Source organism: Conger conger, chromosome 3, assembly GCF_963514075.1.
Source record: "Conger conger chromosome 3, fConCon1.1, whole genome shotgun sequence".
In the NCBI taxonomy this organism is placed as follows: domain Eukaryota; kingdom Metazoa; phylum Chordata; class Actinopteri; order Anguilliformes; family Congridae; genus Conger; species Conger conger.
In genome coordinates this window covers 61,705,603-61,728,155 of record NC_083762.1, presented here as the reverse complement: position 1 = coordinate 61,728,155, position 22,553 = coordinate 61,705,603, and the positions used below count along the sequence as shown (strand labels likewise).

Genomic DNA, 22,553 nt, shown 5'->3' with positions numbered 1-22,553 from the left:
TCTCATGATTGCAGTGCCTTCTCCCAGTGCCTTAAGACTGGACACATCTGCCTCTTTTGGAACGGCCCGGGAGGTCGTTGCCATCAAGGATTACTGTCCCTCCAGCTTTACCACTTTGAAGTTCTCCAAGGGAGACCGCCTCTTCGTGCTGGACACGTCAGGGGGAGAATGGTGGTATGCCCATAATAACACGGAGATGGGGTACATCCCTGCGGCTTACGTCCAGCCAATAAACTACCGGAACTCTTCTCTCAGCGACAGTGGGATGATTGACAATCTCGGGGATGGACCTGAGGAGGGCGCCAAGGAGCTGGACCTTCTTGGTGAGTGGGCAGGGGTGGTTCCGAAGTCCAGCTTGCCCCATGACAGCAACCCGTTTACCAGCCGCTCCTCCACTAACCCTTTCCTCTGTGGAGCTCTGGACCAGAATAGCAATGAGAAGGCTGTGCACAACAACGTGGACCTGCTGCTTTTTGACACTCTGTCACCCACCGTCCCAAGCTCCATCGCCAGCTCTGCGGTTACCGCCAACGGCTTCGGCAACAGCATCTTTGACTTCACCCCCATGAGCCCCAACCAGGAGTTTCCACACTCTCTCCGCAAGGACAATCCCTTCTTCAGGAGCAAGCGGTCCTACAGTTTGTCAGAGCTGTCCATCCTCCAGGCCAACTCCAACGCTCCCCCAGCCTCGTCCAGTTTCTTCACTGGCTTAAAAGCTCCGTCCCCAGAGCAGTTTCAGAGCAGGGAAGACTTCAGGACGGCATGGCTCAACCACAGAAAGCTGGCGCGGTCATGTCATGACCTTGACTCCCTGGGACAGAACCCGGGCTGGGGCCAGACACAGCCGGTGGAGACCAACATCGTGTGCAAACTGGACAGCTGCGGTGGAGCCGTCCAACTGCCAGACACCAGCATCAGTATTCACATCCCTGAGGGCCACGTTGCCCCAGGAGAGACCCAGCAGATCTCAATGAAAGCGCTCCTGGACCCCCCACTGGAGCTCAACAGCGACCGATGCTCCACGGTGAGCCCAGTGGTGGAGGTCAAGCTTAGCAACATGGAGGTCAAGACCTTCCTCACACTGGAGATGAAAGTGTCGGTGGTGGTGAAGAAGGAGAGCAGGCAGACGGCCGATGTCGTGTGCGTCAGAAGTGACTGCAAGGAAGGCCCATACACTCCCATTTCCCAGGCTTATGTGTATGGGGATACGGTCCAGGTCCAGCTGGACAACCTGGAGCCCTGCATGTACATTGCAGTCGTGGCGCAGGCCCAGCACCTGTCCCTGAACTCCACCGTTTGGGACCATGTTCTGAAGAAGGTCACATTGGGTGTGTATGGACCCAAGCACATCCATCCCTCTTTTAAAACGGTGGTGGCGATTTTTGGCCATGATTGTGCCCCAAAGACTCTGCTGGTGAGTGAGGTCGGGAAGCAGATCCACTCCGCTCCTCCAGTGGCCCTTCAACTGTGGGGTAAGCATCAGTTTGTACTTGGGCGACCGCAGGACCTGCAGGTCGGCGTGTATTCCAACATGTCGAACTATGAGGTCAAAGTCAATGATCAGGCCAGGGTGGTGCGAGGCTTTCAGGTGAAACTGGGCAAGGTAAGCCGGCTCATATTCATGATATCCTCGCGGAATCCGGATGACATGTCGGATTTCACCCTGCGGGTTCAGGTCAAAGACGATCAGGACTGCATTCTGGCACAGTTCTGCGTGCAGACACCTCAGCCACCTCCCAAAACAGGCGTGCGGACAACAGGCCAGAGGAGGTTTCTAAAGAAGAAGGAAGTTGGGAAGATTATTTTGTCCCCACTGGCTATAACCACAAAATACCCAGTGTTTCAGGAACGCTGTGTCACCAACTTGAAATTTGGCAAGCTACTCAAAACGGTGATCAGACAAACCAAGAACCAGTACCTCTTGGAGTACAAGAAAGGGGACGTGATTGCGCTGCTGAGTGAGGAGAAGATCAAGCTGAAAGGACAACTGTGGACCAAAGAGTGGTACATTGGATACTATCAGGGCAAGACAGGGCTTGTCCACGCAAAAAATGTTCTGATTGTAGGGAAGGTGAAGCCTATATATTTCTGTGGACCGGACCTCATCACCACTATGCTATTGGAGCAAATACTGAAGCCCTGCAAGTTCCTCACCTACATCTATGCCTCGGTGAGGACGATCCTGATGGAGAACGTGGGGAACTGGAGGGCTTTCGCCGACGCCCTGGGCTACACCAACCTGCCTCTGACGTATTTCTGTCGAGCGGAGCTGGACAGCGAGCCTGAGCGGGTGGCGTCCGTGCTGGAGAAGCTCAAGGAGGATTGCAATAATGCAGAGAACAAGGAGAAGAAGTCCTTTCAGAAGGAACTCATGATGGTGAGTGTGTGTGTGTATGTGTCTTTGCCTTGTCCTCACTGTCTCGGCACGGAAAAGGACATTAGTGACAGTGCCAAGCTGTTATCTGTAGAATGCTGCGTGAAGCTATGGTCCACGGGGCTAATTCTGTTTTGAATTCAGTTGATAAGCGCTGTGTGGCCTTTGGGTTTCTTGGGGCTGTGGGAGTTGTGAAGCGCAGCACATATTTAAATATTTTGGCATAATCCCACCCCTATCCCATCGTCTTTCATAAATTGCTTTGGATAAAGAATGCACCTTGCATGCTTAAGTCAGTCTGAGTGGAGAGGCATATCTTTTATTTGCTGCGTTCATTTAAAACTCAATATTCCATTCTATTAAGAGTCAAACTGCAGAGTGACTTCACCTTCAACACAGTATTTGCAGCATTGTGCTTTACATGAGCAGACATACAGCCTTATTGTTAAGAGGTCGTCTGCTGTTTGTTGCCACTTGGCTCAGTCTGCAGTGGAGCTGCATATGTTGCACAATCCCTTCTATGTGATTTGATGCAAATGGCTCCTCCAGTCTCAGTGGGGGCGTCACGAGTACGGTGAAATTCCAGGCTTGGTTTCCCGATGGCTGTGAATAGAACACAAACAGAGATAACTGCATCCTGTGAGGGTTGTACTCTGTGGAGCTCTTAAGGGTAAATCTGTAAGTGCAGTGACCTCCTATCTTCCTCTGGGTTGTGTTTCCCCCGGGGAACTTGTGCTGTTGCCACACACTGCCACTGTCTTGCCACTGGCAGATCAGACAGCAACACTTTGAACTTGAATCTGATTAGAGATCAGGCAAACCTGAATTTGACTTTGTTCTTGGAACGGAAAAGGATGATTCTTCAGTTACAAAACTGTAGTTATGTATTTCAGCTGTTTTCTTTTGGTAATTATTTAGCAAATTTTGATCATTCATCAGTTTCAAAGTTAGTCTCCTCAGGGGAGGAAAGAAACAGTGTTCAGAACTGCTGGTCTACTGCCTCTAACAGCCGTGTTATTGACTATACACGTTTGTATCCTTTAGTTCATTTAAAGGCCTCTTCCCTGCACCAGCAAGTTTTGGAGCAAGACGAGTGTAAGAGCTATAATTTATGTGTAGTCATAAACACAGGTTGCAAACATTTATAGGCACAAATGTATATTGGTGTTAGGGGAAATGTGCTTAAAATGAACTTCAGACATGGTAAGACCATCCTGGGTTATACTCTAGCGTGTTTATGTTGGCAGCAGACATACTTAAGGGGGGTAGATTTTTAGCCACAGCCATCCATAAATTCAAGCAAAAATTGAAAGCCAGAATGTTCTTCCAAAATGAAAATTAAATATAATCACATCGGTCTGCAGGGACATAATGCTGGCAGTAGGTTTTATCAGCTTCTGAAAATAAATTTTCTTTCTTTATTCTGAACAAAATACAATTTACAATACATTGACATTTTTAACTGGGTAACTAGAATTATTTTAGAACTTACTCAACTGAAAACTCAACATCTAGATATGTTGCATCTCAAAGGTGAGAGAGAAATAGATCAAATCCCAACCCTGCTCAGAAAGCATATTTGAATAAAATCTATCCTGTCATCTATAAAAATGAGTGACATCATTCAGCTTCACTAATGCGTAGTCTGATTAATGCACACATTTAATATGTTATTTTTATTAATGTAAGTTGTAACATACAATCACTGAGTACTTTATTAGGTAGACCTTTACACCAGCTTGTTAATGCAAATATGTATTCAGCCAATCATATGGCAGCAACTAAATGCAAAAAAAACATGCAGACATGGTCAAGAGGCATTGTTCAGACCAAATGTCAGAATGCGGAGGAAATGGAATCTATGTGACTCTGACCCTGGAGTTATTGTTGGGGCCAGACAGGGTGGTTTCAATATCTTAGAAACTGCTGCTCTCCTGGGATTTTCATGCACAGCAGTCTCTAGAGTTTGCAGAGAATGGTGCGAAAAACAAAAAACATCAAGTGAGCAGCAGTTCTGCGGGCAAAAACACTTTGTTAATGAGAAAGGTCAGTGGAGAAGGGCCAGACTGGTCAAAGCTGACAGGAAGGTGACAGTAACGCCAATAACCACACATTACAACAGTGGTATGCAGAAGACCATATCTGAACACACAACATATCAAACCTCATAAGTGGATAGGCTACAGCAGCAGAAAAAAACCAATGAGTCTGATAAATATCTAATATCTAAGTATGTTGCAAACGTCTACCATTGTCATATATGCATAGAGTAGGATGTAAATACGGATATATCTTTATTTAAATAAAAGCACAGACCCCTAGTGTTTCAGTGCACTGACAATTTTTCTCCACCCCCGATGTTGAGCAGTAAATCCACTTTTTTAGAACACACTACTAATTACTGTGTTAGCTTTTTGGGCTGAAATGAAGCGTATAGCTGTCCTGCTGCAACTTAACTGTCCGAGTGTGCTCTGCAGCAGCGGTGTTTAAATAATCTTATAATTATGGAGATCCATTGTTAGTGGATGATACAAAGATAAATAGTGACATTGCATCTGACAGGCTGTATTTATCAAGCTTACACAAGGCAGTGTTTATAAGGAGAGGGGCATGGGACACTGTATCCTTAGTGGAGGTTAAACTGATTTGCAGAGTCAAGGTCCTGGGTGAACTCAGTGAATTCACGACTTGTTTACGCGCCTCCTCATGTTCAACGTTTGATCTCCCTGTTGCTATGGTCAGCCATCAGTTCGACGTTCCTTCGGGGCCGGATTTCTTCTCACTCGGACGTGTAGAAGATGAGGGTGTGCAAAACTCATTGCCAAAAAAGTGAAAGATGTAAACTATTCCATTTGAAGTAGTCCCTCCTTCAAGAGATGAATCCTTGTAAGCACGACTTCCAGTGCTTTTTTTTCTACCAGTATGAATAAATCTGTTAACTGCGTGTCTGGGGAGCTTCTCTCCATGGTGTCGTAAACAGAGAAACCCTTTGAAAGTGGTGTTTACCAGCATCGCTCACATCGACATGGGACACCCTCAAAGCCGCACACTGCCGTTTTCATCCTGAGCGGTGACGGGGTCGGGGGTTTTGAAGCTGCGAGTAGCCATTCGGGTCCGTGTTGACGTCAGTCCCCCGCGCATCCACTGCAGCATCTCCCAGGAAGTGCTTGATTATAGCTGTGCGGCTGTGACCGAGGATATTCTTAGCAGTCTTTGAGGTCACGGGTGTCATTAAGTAACATGATACGTGTATCATTTTTGCTGTGGGTTTGAGCGTGTTTATTTGTTTGTTGGTTTTCGCCTTTAGGCCTAAGTAACGGCAAGCAGACAGGGCTGGATACGTAACAGGAGAAAGTTCACAAACACAAGCGACCCCATGGCTGAACTGGGCTGGTTCATTGAAGATTTTCGGCACTAACCTAGAATACATCTACAAGCAGTGCCTTAGATACCAACCGAACTATACAAGCACAACATAAAAAGGTGCATTTGCCTGGATTTTCCTGTTGCTGTGGAGGGAATGTGGGCCATGTGTAGACAAATACCTACCTGAGAGAGGGAGAAAGGCCCATATATTTTACCTTGCTAATCCCAAATGACCGGCCAGGCGGCCACTGGAGGTAAATCTATGGTAGAAGTGTTTTGAACGTGATCGGTGAGATGGGGCGGTCTGAGATACGGCCAATCCAGGCAGCTCTCTCCTCGACAAAAGGTTAAGAAGCAATGATCTGAGTGAAGCCTGGGTCTTGAGCACCAATCTCTGCAGACAAAATCAATTTGCACTAGAGCTGCTTCCTCAGTACTGACAGTAAAAAACCAAAGATAGATTTATGTGCTTTCAGTTGATGCAGACTGAAGACCCACCACTTCAGCACTATACACCTTGATCCCCTTTTGCTCTCTTTTTCTTTTTGAATTTCCTTTTAGCTGTTTAAAACATTTGGTTAGCAGCGTAGCAGTACTTAATTTTGATTACCATACTATTTCTTTGGTTAACTTCATGCATAATGAGTATAAATTGGCTTTCCATGCCTTCTTAGGGAAACCGCACTTTTGTATTTCTGAAACTAACACTGATATTCTTAACTATTGTACATCACTCTTGATAAGTGTCTGCTAAGTGAATTTAATGCAGGGTGCATGTAATGTAATGCCTGTTATCCCCATAAAGAAGCAGCAGAAAAATCAATGCTTCTATATCTACTAAAAGTCTGCCACATTATTTTCCATAATAGTTAAAATCACGTTTTGATGTGACGGGTCAGTATGGTGAATCATGGCTATTCTTCTGAGGCCAGTTTTTAACTGAGGAAATAGCATCATATTAATTATCTCCCTTGCCTGTTATTCAGTCGGTGCCTCTCTCGACTGAGTAAGCATGCCATTATTTGCTGAGATGCCTTTTAAAAGAAGGGCCTGTATATTTTTAGAGGTGAGGGGAGAGATGAGGATGATGAATGTTTCCCTTTTTTGGTGCAAGAAGAAAAGAGAAATGATTAATTGTGTATATACTTACATAGGCTGTATCGCTATACAATTTCTGAACAGTTTGCCCATTTTAAGACAGTGTTTTCCTTCTTTTTTAAACTCTTGGCACCTATAAATTCCACGAGCCTCCTGTTTCAATCATCCAACCATCTGCACTTCGCCTGAGACTTGTTGTACTAATGTTTCAGATGGATGCCTGCTCCTAATTAATGGATGCATGGAGATTAATTACCAATGCACTTGTGCTAAGTAAGCTCTGAGCACTCGCTGTGCACTGAGTGACAGTTACAATAAATCTAGCTGTTATGATATGAAGAATTTATTGCTTTGGGGTACCGAGGTAGGATGGGGATTGTTAGGATGCAGCGCGCGTTGTGTTCTGGAAAGGAATTTCTGATCCAAATTACAGTGAGGTGGCGTGGAGGAATGGTGACGTGGGTATAAGATGGTCGTGGCTGGTCTAATGATAAGAAATGTACTGAGATTAACTTTGGGATTTCATTTGACGGGTAATTGCCACTGTTTCGTCAGGGTTATATTAAAAAAATTTCGTAAGGGATCTCTAATTGGACTGAGTATGTGGTATCTCTGACTGCAGGCTCCATGTCCTCATGTAACCCCATGGGTTTGCCATGTGGTACACCTCTTCTCACTCTTGCTTCCTCTTTGCCTTGCTGCTGCTGTTCATGCCATCTCACGCTGGCTATGACTAGCCATCATCCACACTGTTACACCTTTGGCCATGCTGTTAGGTCGCCGGCTACACTGTCACGTGATTGGCGCAGCTGTCAATCCACTGGCTTTGCTGTCAGACCATCGCTGTAGTAGTCAGATGACTTATAATATGTTTGTATTGTAAGTCATCATGGATTAACAGCGTCTGCTAAATGACAGTAATTTAAGGCAGTATAATGCTGACTTGCTTGTAAACCCTGGAGCGCTATATTTTAGCACGGTTTTCTGTAGCCTGAATATAATTCTTAAATCCCAAATGCACACAACTTCACACAGGGGTGAGGGAGAGGATGATGTCACACAGGGTCATCTTTTTAAAAAACTTTCAGAAAAAAACTGCAGTGCCTTTCCTGCCGTGGCACAATATCTTTAGCTTTGTTTGAAACAGCATGGCCCACACCATAGAGTGCTACACAGCCAGCCTCTACCATAGAGTGCTACACAGTGAGCCCCCACCATAGAGTGCTACACAGCGAGGCCTCACCTTAGAGTGCTACACAGTCAGCCTCCACCATAAAGTGCTACACAGCAAGCCTCCACCATAGAGTGCTACACAGCAGGCTCCCACCTTAGAGTGCTACACAGCAGGCTCCCACCATAGAGTGCTACATAGCCACCCTGCACCATAGAGTGTTGCACAGTCAGGCCCCCCCATAGAGTGCTACACAGCAGGCTCCCACCATAAAGTGCTACACAACCAGCCTCCACTGAAAGTGCTACACAGCCAGCCCCCACCATAGGGGGCTACTCAACCAGCCTACCCCTCAGCCTTTTATGTCTTGTTTAGTCAGGTAGAGTATAAATATTAATTGCAAAAAAAACCTTCAGTGGGATTTGTCCTGACATAACATGGTCCTCAATGATGGAAGGAATGCTGCATTAATCTTTAAGTAGCCCTTGTTGATGTCTGGGGAGTCTCAGAAGGCATGCACTCTGACAGCCCCCATCTCATCCCAGAAAGAAGGATCAGCGATTTCAAAGTAAAAATAAATGCAGTACGAAGTTGGGTTGTTTTGGAAGTTATAAGTAAGCAAATCTTGAAAAATGCACGATGATACATTTATTTTTGCATGTCAACATAACTGTATTTCATCATTCGTTTAGCACTGTTTATTTAAGGAATTATGGGATTTCCGTTGTCAGAGACTAAATACAACTGAGATTCCTTTCTGTGCTGTGCTTGTGTTTCAATAGCAAAGACTCCAGATTCCCTGCTGTCTCCTAAAATTCAACAAAAATGAACTTGAGAACAAAGTGCCTCCAGATCGAATTGAAAGGCTTTTTATCTTGAATATTTGAGGCCTTTTCCTGTTTCTCTATTTCCTAGCTTGGTCCGTGGCAAAACAGAAGACTTTACTCAATAAATGTACTCCAACCTGGAGTGTTTCACTCCAGCCGGGACAGAGTAGCTCTCAATGTCAATAAATCGTAAACCCAGTCTGAAATGATGGTGCTGCTGGCATTGATGTTGTGGTTTCAAATAAATTGAAACTTTTTTGTGTGTGCGAATAATAAAACACATTTGAGAGAACTATTGGCAACCCTAACCCATTGAACCTGGCCTCCATTACCTTACATTTCGGCATTTAGCACTTACGCAGAGTAACTAACACAGCTTCTATTCCTTAACATATGACCCAGTTACACTGTTGAATATTTACATAAGTAACCCCAGTTAAGCTCAATGGTACAGTAGCAGTGCTCCCTCTGTGCATGAAACCAACAACCTCATGGTTACAAACACTGTTCCCTCACCATTCCGCTGCCCTGACATCTTAGGAAGCACGCCCGTCGGGAGGTTGTGAGTCACAAATTGTGACTGTCAATCAAGACACTGACACTTCTCCCTTTTTTCAGAGACACTTGATAAAAATAGGAAATGGCTGCCGGTTTGACCGAATGGCTTCTGCTCCATTTCACAGTACAGGCTTCAATGCACATTTTCATTCATGATTAAATTAGATCTGTGGACAGCCGGACATTTTTTGTTTAAATGTGTCTTTTATAAAACTGAGGCCTCTCCATACACTATTCAGGCAATGTATTCATAATAACTTTCTTAGTAGAGGCTTAAACCAGATCAGAGACACAGTCTTTTTGTCAACGGGACTTAAATAATGCATGTTGGTTCCAAAGATAAATACCACGTACCTGCTAGCTTTCACTCCTGAGACAGAAAGAAAGGGTTTATCTTGTCAGTGGTGAAGGCGATGGGTTTATGTTTAAAAAGGAGTATGGGCCTACTTTCTGTGCTCAGTTGTTGCTCTTTGTGGAACACTCCTGCAGTCATTGATAAGAGACAGATGTAAAGGGTTTTAAGAATGGCATCTGAAATCTGTACAAAAGGCAGATTAATTAGTGCTAAATATTCACATGCTTTTTAAGTGCAATAAATCTTAGGATGAGAAACTGCATAGTTTTGTCCTCCCTACTGTGCTGTAAAACATACTGTCGAGAAGTTGTCATTATACCTGGAACATTTTAAAGGGTAAACAATGTACAGACCACAAAAATGTGAAGTATCGGGCTATGTACATGAAAGGGACTTAATTCAAACAATCTATCATGTCCAGGCCCAATGCTGCTTCCTAAGCTTGAGGCTGTGTACACACACACATAAGCACACAGTCTAAAGATGGTTGAGAGTACAACTGCTAGTTGAATAGATTAACTGCTAGTTAACATTGACTAGTTAGTCCTGGTTGGAGTCGGTACTGCATCATTTTGGTATGTTAATAAATAAATATATCGTAACTGTATCTGTGTGTTCATACCATATTGGTATGTCTTGTGTATGCACACAGAAATTGATGCGTTGTAAACCCACATTTGGGGAGAAAAGACAGATTTGTGTGTTCTGTTTTCTTAGATTAAGGTTTGGATTAGAGTAATGCTTATCTTTCAGCAAACAAAAATGCAAGCTGTAGACAGACAGCTATTCTGGTCTATAATCATTCAGGATGCTTAAAAGGTTGTAAATGCATGACCATATTTATTGGATTTATCAGTAGCATAAAAATAAAGTGCCACTGTGCTGGAGAACAGGAATAGATATATTAAGGATAATCCAACTCTAACAATTTTGCTATTGAATGTCTGGGAATCTCTTCTCAGAGCTTTAGTTTAATTTAAGTTTCCTTCAGTTTAGTTAGGGTGAATCAGAAAAAAATAAGAGCCAGATAAGGAGTTTAATTGGATGGGCCGAACATTTATGAAGCGTGCCTTTGAAGATCATTAACACATTGTGTGAAATGAAACAGAAGCAAGGGAAGGTCTGTCTTTTGTACTATCATAGTTCTTAGCTCAGGCTTTTTTGAGAGCTCTTAACAGAAGTAGGTTGCAGGTTTGCTTGGGTAACAGTGGGGACAGTGTGATTGTGTCTGTTGTGGTGTGTAGCTGGCTTGCAGAGTGAATGGGTGTGCTGATGTGTGTGGCAGGTTTGCAGAGTGCGCTGGTGTGTGTGTGGCAGAGTGAGTTTTTGTTTCAGGTTTCACTTGGTAGATGTAGGGACAGATGGTGAGAAATGAGCTCGTCCAGATGGTCAGGAGCATGCTATTTTTAGCAATTTTGACTGTTAATAGGAAGTCTGATTCAACAGTAAAAGCTCATTAAAACAGTCACAGACACACATGCACACACGCAGAGCGGAAAAGCAATCTATATTTCTTCATTATACTTGTCTTTCCTATTGTGTCAGCACCAAACTCACTGAAGATTAACATACGTATAATAGGAATACATAGACACCCACATACGAAACACACACAAAGGTACAAACACACATTCTTATCATGCACACACACACTCTCTCTCTCTTTCTCTCACACACAGTGGTAGTTCAGGTCCAGGGCAGTCTGGGTTGTCACCAGCAGCTGCACTACTACTCACAAAGCCCACAATGAAATCACAGCTTCTTATGTAACTGAACTGTGGACCGTAGCGCTGTTGGAAAACCTCACCGGAAGATCAGGGGGTTGGGCTCGCAGTAGGGGCCCCAGGCCAGCGCAGAGAATCTCAGGGCTGCAGTCGGTTCCTGCGCATTGTTAGCCGCTAAACACAAACAGGCGTCATGGTGTCTGGAAGGTCCCTCCTCATGTCGGGGAAAATATTGTGACAGTCTGCTGACTGCTTAAGCCGCTGCGTGCCTCCTTTCCCTACTCAGCAAGTTCGTCTCGACGGAAAGTTGAAACGGCCGAAAGACCGTACGGTTGTGTAAAAGGACACCGAGGTCCAGCAGCCCGTCTGCAAGCGTGCGTGTTGTGTGTACGAAACTGTGTGCGTGTCAGCATCGTGTCAATCTTCCTCTGCGTCGTCCACAGCTGGTCAGCCAGGCGGCTTGCTTTTCTGACCTATAATAGAGACTTATTTCCGGAAAAATGACTCTCAAAGGTTGAGTGGCCCTTTCACGCCAATTATGTGTCATTTCTCCCATCTGACCCGCTCTGTTTGTTTACACTTCCCTGTTTTCTGCTGCCATTCTTTTCATCCATTCCTCTCCGACAGGAGGGCCTCTGAATAATCCGGAGTAGGCATTCTTAGTTTATTTTGTACACACCAAGCTAATTGCAGCTGTGTGGGATGGCAGTTATGGTTTGATTCCCAGGTGGGGAACTCGGCATGTGTAAAGCCAGGTAAATACAGTATATGATATGCAATCTGTGCTTTGTGCTATTGTTAGGCCTCTGTAAGGACATTTGCAAAGCAAATGTAATTAATAAAGTTAACTTGGCAGGATTTCTCGAGGATGTGTTAACCACATCCTGACAGCTTTGTCTAATCTGAGCCGTGGTCTACCAGGTTGCTGGCTGTCGCTGAGGTCACCAGTACATTCGTTTTGCATGTTTTGGCTATGTCTGACAGATTTATTTGGATTTGTCGCCCTCATGATGACCTGCTTTGCTTACATTGGCAAATATTTGGAACATATATTGAGACACAACAACAACAACTCCAAATTGAAATGCCACACCTAGAATCAACTGTGGACCTTTTGTTAGCTTTCCTGTGCGTGGACTAATGACGCAGACCGCGGCGAGCCAAGTAGCAGCCAGTTGTCAATTTTTTAAGTGCAGTGCTTTTTTAGCATTCAGCAGGGATCATTGCCTCTTTGGCAGAGTTGTTTGAGAAAGCTTTTATAGTGCTTCTTATCCTGGGGTGTGGTTTTAATGGTGTTGATTTGCCTTCGTGTATTTGTATTCAACTTCAAATTCAATTCAACTGCATTAACCAGGTATTTGTTGGCAGCGCGTGATGGTTCATTGTGACAGCTCCTGTTTCCCTTCGTTATGCAAGCGTGTCAGTGGAAAAATACAGATAGCTTGTGCAAAGACAGGGCTGGGTGGGTGGATTCAGCTGAGGGGGGGTACTGAGGGTGGGGTGAGGTGGAGAGATCCTGTTCATGGCCTCCACCCAGCCTTCAGTGGAAGAAGAGGAAGTGACTGTAGATATTCTGCGAACACCCCCTCATCTACCTCCAGGGAGATTCGGCTTTTTAGGAGAAGTTCGCTCTGAAGTCTTGTGTTGGGGCTTTGGTGTTAAAAACATACATGTATAAATGCAGTTTGGCAGAGCCTTTTTTGAAAGGAAGCTGTCTTCTATTTATTTTCTCCAGAGGTCTGACCAGACTTGGTGTATTTGGGTCAGCGATGTTATGCATACCTGTAAGTAACTGTGTGATCACAACTCCAGCTTCCTGGAGTTTCCTTGAAGGCAAACTGCAGTGTGGAGCTGTGCTTGGATTCCTGTACCCTTTCAGAACCTGAGCAGAACAGATAAGCAGTAGGCTTACCCTTGAACAAGGTCCCCTGCCAACACCTACCCCTGCATATGTATTAATGAGAAATACTCACTGTGGATATAATATTCACATTTCCCAAGCCTCCCAAGATTGAGTACACAAATAATCAAAGCTGCAGTACCCACCCGCCCCTTCAAGTTGGCTACTGCACGTTGCCAGTATTCGTAATAACTTACTGTAAGGTGATCAGCACTCCCTCACATTTATAATATAATTTATAATAATACTATATATCATATTAATGAATGCTACTTTATTTCTGTCCTTCATGAATATTGATGGAAAGAAAATAATAAAACCAGTGATTTCTTTTCTTCTTTTTCTTTTTCCTCATGGCTTTAGTTAAATGAAAAAGTACTGGAACTGTGCCCCAAGCAGTGACTAACTCTAATGGTCTTGTTTCTAAAAGTGGCAGGCTCATAATGTACAAGAACTCAATTGGGGTACCTGATACAGTAGTTCAAATAATATAATTGCATTTATAATTGCACTGAACAAAAACAGCTGAAGCAAAGGTTTGAAACAGCTGGTAGCTGGTTGACCAGTTTAGACTAGCTCACAGCTTGACATGGTTTGACGAGCTTAACCTATGTTTTGAAACAGCTGGTAGCTGGTTGATCAACTCATCTCTGTAGATAAGCTAACAGCACTAGCTGGTTGATCAGCTCATACCCAGCTAGACCCGCTTTATGACCAGCTTGGCCATGCTGGTTGCCCCAACACATGTCATAAGATGCAAGATATCGTACTTACTTCCTTTTCCTGTGTCCTATAAGGTTCTTACTAATTTCAGGAGAATGGTGACCTCACTGTGAGTGTTGGATTCACTGAAGGTCAGCAGTGCCACTGCCTCTGCTTCAAATGCTTCACATTTTCTGGAACATTCCAAATCTCTGAGAACTGCCATCAATCACACTGTATCAGGAAGACAAAGTACAGATCAGTTAGTGATTACATTAAAGCTGCCAGGTTCAGGTGAGGATAATTTAACAAAACTCGTGAAAAAATCCTATGAACAAATTTTAAATATAGACATAGTATACACAAAGACATCCTATCAAATCAAGCAAATGTTTGTGCACCAGCGTCAGCATAATGAATTGGCTTTTTAAAATTTTGATGAGCAAACTTTATTCCATGCTGCTAATGATTACGCTGCAGAAACGGCTCCAACGAAACGAGAAGGGCGTATGGAGAAAATAAGCATTTTCCTCACCTCTCTCCTTAATCCGTTACGGTTTGCTGGGGAACGGTCTTATTTTTTCCTCTGAACCAAATCATTACAAATTGTTTTGGTCATTTCCTTGGGATTTGGGAATAAAATCCACCCTTCCTCCTATCTTTAAATATATGCACATGTACGTTTTATTTTGATTCAATCCTTGAATGTCAATTAATATGCTATTTGCATATGTTAATATTAATTCATATAACTGTTCATCTAAAGCCAGGGAAGAGAGAGAATCACCCTTGATTGTACACCACCTTCAGTTCAGAGTTATTTTCCTATAGTATGCTGTGTCCTCAACCCCTCACGTGTCAACATACATTGTCAGCATCACAGATATTGGTGGTGTGGTTAACTATTCCCACAACACATCAATCATTCAGCTCCCTGGTTTATTCCCATTGGAGCTAAATCTTGAGATTTGGACTTAAATATTTTAGATCCTCGGGCAAGACCTACATTTCAAGTGCCTAAACAGCAAATTTAGGACTTGGAGAAACAAGGTGTACAAATCAATAATTCAATAATTGTTCAGCGTGTGAATACACTGAAAATCAACAGATGCTGCGGCCCTACAGGATTTGAGTTTGACACCCCTGCGCTACACAGATATGCTAAGATTTTGTGGACGTTGAGGCCTGCAGTTGTGCATTGTATTTCAGTGTTGCACAAGGGAGTCCTTTCTTTAAAGATCATTTCCGGTTGTCTATAGAGGAGACATATCTAGGGCATTCCCTAAGGAGAGATTAAAATGGAGGCTCACTGGAGATGAGACAGGTTTACTCCCCTGCCAAGGTTGATACTCTTGGCAAATGGCAGTTGTTAAAGTTGGCAGTGATGAATAAGATGGTCATTTGGAAGATGTGAGTGGAACTGTTAGTGAGGGACAGAGTTGAGAACGGCCATTTGAACTAGACGATAATGGTGCTGCCAGTCAGGCCCTGGAGTCAGACGGGGATTACTGCTTCCCGTAATTCCACACATTCTCACATTCCTGTCCCAGCCAGAGCTTTCCATGGCTGGACCGCCCTGCCCCTCCGGGACGTGTGTGTGTGTGTGTGTGTATGTGTGCACGTATGTGACTGTGTGTCAGTTTGTGCACATATGTGACGGTGTGAGTGTGCGTTTGTGCGTGTGTCTGTGTGCATGTGTGTGTGTGTGTGTGTGTGTGTGTGAAAGAGCATGTGTATGTGCATGAGGCTCCGTGTGTGTGCGTGTGCATATGTCACTGTGTGTGTGTGTGTGTGAGTGTGCGTATGTGACTCTGTGTGTGTGTATGAGGCTCTGTGTGTGCGTGCATATGTGACTGCGTGTGAGTGTGCACATGTGTTTGCACTCTTTGCTGGCTTCTGCCCAGCTATGTATTTGTGAATGAAATCCAAATAGTTTGTGTCAACAGATAGCAGAGCCACTGCATGTTCTGGAGACCTCTTTGTTCAGGGCTGGGGTACAGAGAGGGTGGAGCGGCTGTAAACAAATTAAGGAGATTGAAGCGGGGGTCAGTTTGAACCCACAATGCCCTCTCTATATTTCCCTGGACAGAGGATCCGTGTTCCCCGCGGCTCTCCTGGCGTTATAATTGCACGTACTTGGCTCCTTTTCCGCCTTATCTCTGCGTAATCACTGGAGCTTGTTTTCTCCGCTAGAGCAAACTAATTGCATCCCAAATCGCTCCGGCTTCATTTGTCCCTCTCAGTAATGCGCTTAGCAGTGCGCCATCGTACACCCCCCACCCCTCAAACCCCCGGTGGAATTCAGCAATGAACGCACTGAGCACGCCCCGCAAGGGGCGGTGTGGAATAACCCACCTTGTAAGAGACTGAACTGGATCAGATCAGATTGTGTGACAGGGAAGAGCTTTCCTGTCAGACGTCTGAGGCGCTCGTTAGCAATGGTGTGGAATAACTCACCTTGTAGGGGACTGAACTGGATCAGATCAGATTGTGTGACAGGGAAGGGCTTTCCTGTCAGGCGTCTGAAGTGCTTGTTGCCGGCGGCAAGTTTTTTACGGAAACTGGAGCCCTCATTTTGATTCCTAACAGTAGCTTCTCTAGCAGTTCCCACTGCCGGTGTGGCATACAGTAGCTATTAGGGGCTTCAGCCGGTAACGAGCCAAGTGGAAAAAGCAAGACTTCAACCCGGTTGCTATAAAGAGAAGATTGGTACTTGACAGCCGGGACAAGCTGTGTCTCCCTGAAAAGTTCCAGTACGCTTTACTGTGGGGACGACGTGTGCTCCGGCCCCCACTTATCAGGGTGAGGTCTTTTATGAAGTTACCAGGGCAAGGAGTCTCCCTGTAACCCGAGAGCTAACCTCACTTATCAGGCACATAAATATGTTCAACTTCGGAGCTGTGCTTTGCTAATGACCCAACGGCCAGTTACTGATTCTGATGAACTGCGAGCTTGTGCAGGAAGCATTCCTTATTCAGGCAGCAGTTCAAATCGTGGGACACTTGTGATGCACCATTAAGTTATGTACATTTAGCTGTATATCTGCTAACAGCTTCTAGAACTGGCCACAAGAAAAGCCAGTGGGCTCATTGTGCCGGGTAAAGGAATGTAAGCTAACTATTTAATCAAATGAGACTAAAAAATCGAACCACTGTGTACACATTGGCAAAGCTCCAGAGTCTAAAACGCTTTCCTCGATTTTTTAATTAGACTCAAATCACTCACTTTGACAGTCCACGCACTATGCAATACTGTCCATTAGCAATGACCCATTGAACTCTTTCCGTTAAACATTTCTCATGTTCCTCCGTAAAAATAAATAAAGTGTATGTCACCAATGATAGCTTTGTCTGGTCACTGCTGGGTAATTTCTCAATAGCAAACTGCAATGAACTGCTTAGCATTAGACTGTAATGGCACTTATGTATAGATATCGTTACTTGTATTGGTATTGTTGTTTTTATTGGCTGTTGTATTATTGTATTCTAGCTGCCAACTGTGGTATGCTAGTTTGAAAGTTGATTGTACTCTTCAAGGGTTCTGAATTTCTGTATGTTTACACTAGGACTCGGAACTGTACTGTCCTCTCAGGTCCACTTTTGCACTTGTTCTTGTGTTTGATTTGCACTTTGTTGTACGTCGCTCTGGATGAGAGCATCTGCTAAATGCCACGTAATGTAATGTAAAAAACACAGAGTTGATGTGTATCCCAGATGCTCTATTGGAGATCTGGAAGGGAGACTACCAGAGAGTAGGTAGTTCCCAAGGGGAACCAACACCTTTGCACCCATAAATCAGATATTTCACCTTACCGTGCTTAAATATGTATTGTTATAATCATCCATATGGGTCAGTATAATATCATTTGTATCAGTCTGAATTAGGGTCCCTGCTGGTGATTCAAGACCAGAAACAGCAGTCACTGTTGTCTCTAATCTACCCTCCATGGGGATCACTGTTGTACTTATACTCACGTAACTAAGAATGATGGCCTTATGTTCTCTTTTAAGTCACTCTAGATTAAACTTATCTAGAGTGAAATCTTAATGAACGTACGTTAATGTAAATTAGAATGTAATAAAACTCAAAATCAATGTAAAGCTGCTTAATGTTGCAAAAGGCAGTAATGGGCAGCAGTGTAGGATAATGGTTAGAGAACTGGGTTTAGAGAACTGCACGGTTGTGGAGTTGATTCCTGGGGGGGTTGGGGGCGGCACTGCCATTGTACCCTTGAGCAAGATACTTAACCCAAATTGCTTTAGTAAGTGTCCTCTTGTAGAAATGGATTGTATGCAAATAAAGTAAGCTGCGTCAGCTAAATGCCTAAAATGTGACTCGTAAGGGATTCTGGCCATGTTGTAGTGCATCACGTACAGTGCCCATGGCAATTCAGTGTCCACAACATGCTGTTCTGCTACCTCAGGACCCCTGACGCCTCTCCCTTGTCCCTTGTGTGTGTTCTGGCCCCATGGTGGTGGAATGACCTCCCTGTGGAGGTCAGAACAGCAGAGACTTTGACTACCTTCGAGCGCAGACTGAAGATTCACCTTTTCAGGTTGCAGCTTTCCCCTCCCCCCCTTACCTCCCTGTAGTTTCTAATGAGCCGTGTATGCTGTCAATTGTAATTATCGCACTTATGCATACTTATTTTACAATTATTATTATATTTGTCTTAAGAAGGTCGCCAAACACCAAACCAGCTGGAGAAAGTTAATGAATGACGTATGCTCTTCAAAGAGCAAATGGGTTTCATGAATAACTCATGATTATATTTGCCAAAACTTTTATTGCTGCTTCTTGGTCAGTTTTTTTTCTGATTCATATAGGGTTTAAGTTTTTAATCTATGTGGTCAGTTCTAGCACTTGGAACTGTACTTCCCTCTAGGGCAGCCATCATCAAATCTGGACCTCGAATCCAAATTTATTTTCTCCCTGGTAATTAGCTGAACAATTAGTGCCACTTAGGGTTTTCATCACACTTCAGTCCCTGGTTATGGTTTTGCACTTTATTCTACGTCGCTCTGGGTAAGAGAATCTTCCGGATGGCTGTGATGTAAAGTAATGTCCCCGTGGCCGTGTCGTTCTCCCTCAGGCCCTGCTGAAGATGGACTGCCAGGGGCTGGTGGCCCGGCTCGTCATGGACTTCGTCCTGCTGACCACGGCCGTGGAGGTGGCGGCGCGGTGGAGGGAGCTGGCCGAGAAGCTGGCCAAAGTGTCCCGGCAGCAGATGGACGCCTACGAGGCACCGCACCGGGATAAGAACGGGGTGGTTGACAGCGAGGTGAGGGCACGGCGACGACCCCACGTGGGGGGGGGGGGGGGGGGGGGGGCGATATCGAAAGATGGAGACTACGCCTCTCATTAAAAACGCCGTTACAGTAAAAGGCGGGTTTCATTTTTAGACACAGTCATTATTCTCTCCGCAGTCAGTTCCCTCTGCTGAGAGGGCATTGGTGTGCATTAACGGCTCAGTTTTGTTTTTATTTATTTACTTACTGACCTTGCGCAGTGTAATGAGGGACATGATTGACTCTGTTATTTACTGACTCATCGTCTGAGTTATTTGATTTACTTTGTTTACATGCACTGTGTTTCTGTGGAGTCCACAGAAGCTCAGGTTTTTTTATCTACGTCAACCAAATGTCCTCAATTTAGGATGTAACAATGCAGGCGTATCGAGGCAAGAAATTAATTAGGATGAATTTGTGTGTGTATTATGCATTCTGCATATAATTTTCTGAAGATAGCAGCTGACCAGGAGTCATTACAGATGGATATGACCAAAAGAATAATAAGAGTCTGAAAACGAGCGTAATACACTGAGCAGTTACAGGCAGTGAAGCAGAATGAAGAGAATAGGGGCTGAAATAATGGGAAGATATGAACAGCCGGGAAGATTGAAGGAGGAATTTAATAGGGAGAGGACGAAAGGGCGATATTAAACCCAAGGTCTTGTCCGGGCTTTGATCCCGTCTCGCCGCAGGCGATGTGGAAGCCGGCGTACGACTTCCTGCTGACGTGGGCGGCCCAGATCGGGGACAGTTACAGGGACGTGATCCAGGAGCTTCACATGGGCCTGGACAAGATGAAGAGCCCCATCACCAAGCGCTGGAAGCACCTGACGGGCACGCTCATCCTCGTCAACTGCCTGGACGTGCTCCGGAGCTCCGCCTTCAGCCCCGTCGCTCAGGACGACTTCGCCATCTGAACCACGCCCCGACACCTGGGGGAGGGGGGGGTCTTCTCCACTGTAGCTTCTCCACCTCTTCCTTATGACCTCCTTTTGTCATAAACTGTCATAATGATCCACTGTAGCCCCGCATTTTCCTTTCATCATCAACTATCACAACAGCTGTTTGTTCCCACCCAATCCCCCAGTAGACTCTTTGCCTTCTGCCCCACCCCACTGGATGACTTTGCCATCTTTGATCCGCCCCCTTCCTTTCCCACCGAACCCAGAACGAATTCTGTTGTGGTCTCAGTATTTGTTTTTTGCTAAATTGTAAAAGGGTATTTTTATTGTTGTTGTCCTTCACAGTATATATTTTTTTACTCTGAAAATGGCACAGCAGCAGTTTTTTTAGAACCACTGTGACACTATCCAACATCAAATCATGTAGAGACTGAACGCTAATTATGGACGTCGGAGCTGAACTAAATGTTAACCCTGTCTTGTCTTAAGTGGGAAATATATATGTATATTTATATGCGTTTAAAGTTTTATGTTGACAACACAACGACTGTGTTCAAATGTCAAATCAAATGATTTCTGCTCACTTTTGGTCTTTTTACATTTCATTTTTACGTGGTTAACATTAAACAACGGGATGAAAAACGGCTTGTAAGCGAGACTCAAATTTCATTCTTCTGAAGAGTGATGCTTCGGCTCTGACCTCTGCGTTTTGTATTACTTTAAAGCTTCCCACATCTCTTTGCTCCTGCTGCAGCTCTTTATAGAATATTCCGGATGACATTTCTACCAGTTTAATCCACTTTTTACAAACACCTTTTTTTGTATATTTTGTATGAAAGCTTATCAAACAGTGAATACGGCTTTTTGACACGTGTAGCCTATATGCTTTTAAAACAAGTGTCACATCAATGCCAACTACCTTTATTTCAAGAATTCACCCTTCTTTTGAAGGCTTTGAGCTGTTTTCTTTGTGTTGTGTTCAGTGCAGAGTACTGTATCAATGTTTAGTGCTGGGGGGAGTTTGTATTATTTTGTGACTGCATCTGTTACTGAGGGAAATAAAATGAATGTAAATATTTGTACACATGGTTACAGGGATATTTTAATGTTGGAGTTATTGTTTATATTCGGAAAAGTCTGGCAAGCACCTCGCCATGGTGTCTGGGTGAAAAGATGTGTATCTTTCTGGTGGAAGAATGCAAGACATTTTCTGTTATTTTTGTTCGTTTGTATGGCTATTTTGTAGTCCGCTGAGGCATAACATTGGATGCGCTCATGACCTGAGTCAACATTCTTTTCTTTTTTTTGTGTTAATTTGCTGCCAAAAATATTTGATGAAAGGACTCCTTCTGTGTCAGTTTTTTGCCATTCATTCAATAAAGTGGATACATTTGGAAATATGTCCTGCTACATTGTAGTATCCTGGTCATAATTTAGAAGAAAATCCACTCTAATCCACATTAATCCCATTAATCGCAGATGCCCGTAATATAACCAGTACTGGTAAAGCAGTCACATCATATAGGCAATGCCCCTCTCCATGCACAAGCAACTACAGAAGAACTTTTACTCTGCATACAACCGGCTAGAAGTATGGTATTACAGTGACGACTAAGTAGCATTTTAGCTAAAGAAATTGTGTTTCATAGTATGTTAGGCTTGCATAAACAACACAGATTTTGCGGCCTGTGTAAACAAATGCACCAGAAAAAACTAATCTTGAGACTTTATGGCTAAAAAGGATGATGATGCACAGAAAACACGTATTTTGTGATGGCTAAGTCTAAATAGAAGACTACCTTTGGAGGCCTTGGAAGAAATTACTCATCCTCACTGAATATTTATGAGGAGGACAGTGAAAACACCTTTGACTCTACATTACATTACATTTGACCCCATTTTATATTGGTGAGTATCTAATTACATTCCCAGAATATTTTATTTGTGTTCAGTATGCTTATAAATAAGGTGCAGACCTGCTTTTCAATAATAAATGCCATGTGAAATTGTGGGATGTTTGACTTGTTGGTGGGGGTTGGGTATTTGACAAAATTAATGAAATGGACCTCAATCAATATATTATTGTACTATATGTTATTATTGTAATTATTGTAGTTATTGTAGGACCAGAGGGGAGAGCAAGGAGAGGGAGGTTGAGAGTGAGGGGGAGGGAGACAGGCAGGGGAGGAGCGAGAACACTTTTTTAAGGAGCATTTCAGGAAACATTGTCCAGGATAATTTTAGTATACAATACGTAGTATTTTATACCTCAAATCACAAATATT

General features: G+C 44.0%; 1 protein-coding gene across 1 annotated transcript in view; it reads left to right on the top strand.

Annotated features, from left to right (window-relative positions):
- sh3bp4a (SH3-domain binding protein 4a) overlaps nt 1-21,678 on the top strand; it is a 40,017-nt gene extending 18,339 nt beyond the window's left edge. The window contains exons 3-5 of the mRNA XM_061236964.1: nt 15-2,377; nt 19,168-19,356; nt 20,059-21,678. Of these exons, the coding sequence (XP_061092948.1) occupies nt 15-2,377; nt 19,168-19,356; nt 20,059-20,283 (2,777 nt within the window). The 3' untranslated portion in view covers nt 20,284-21,678. The remainder of the gene's footprint in view (nt 1-14; nt 2,378-19,167; nt 19,357-20,058) is intronic.
- Nucleotides 21,679-22,553: the final 875 nt, after the last annotated feature.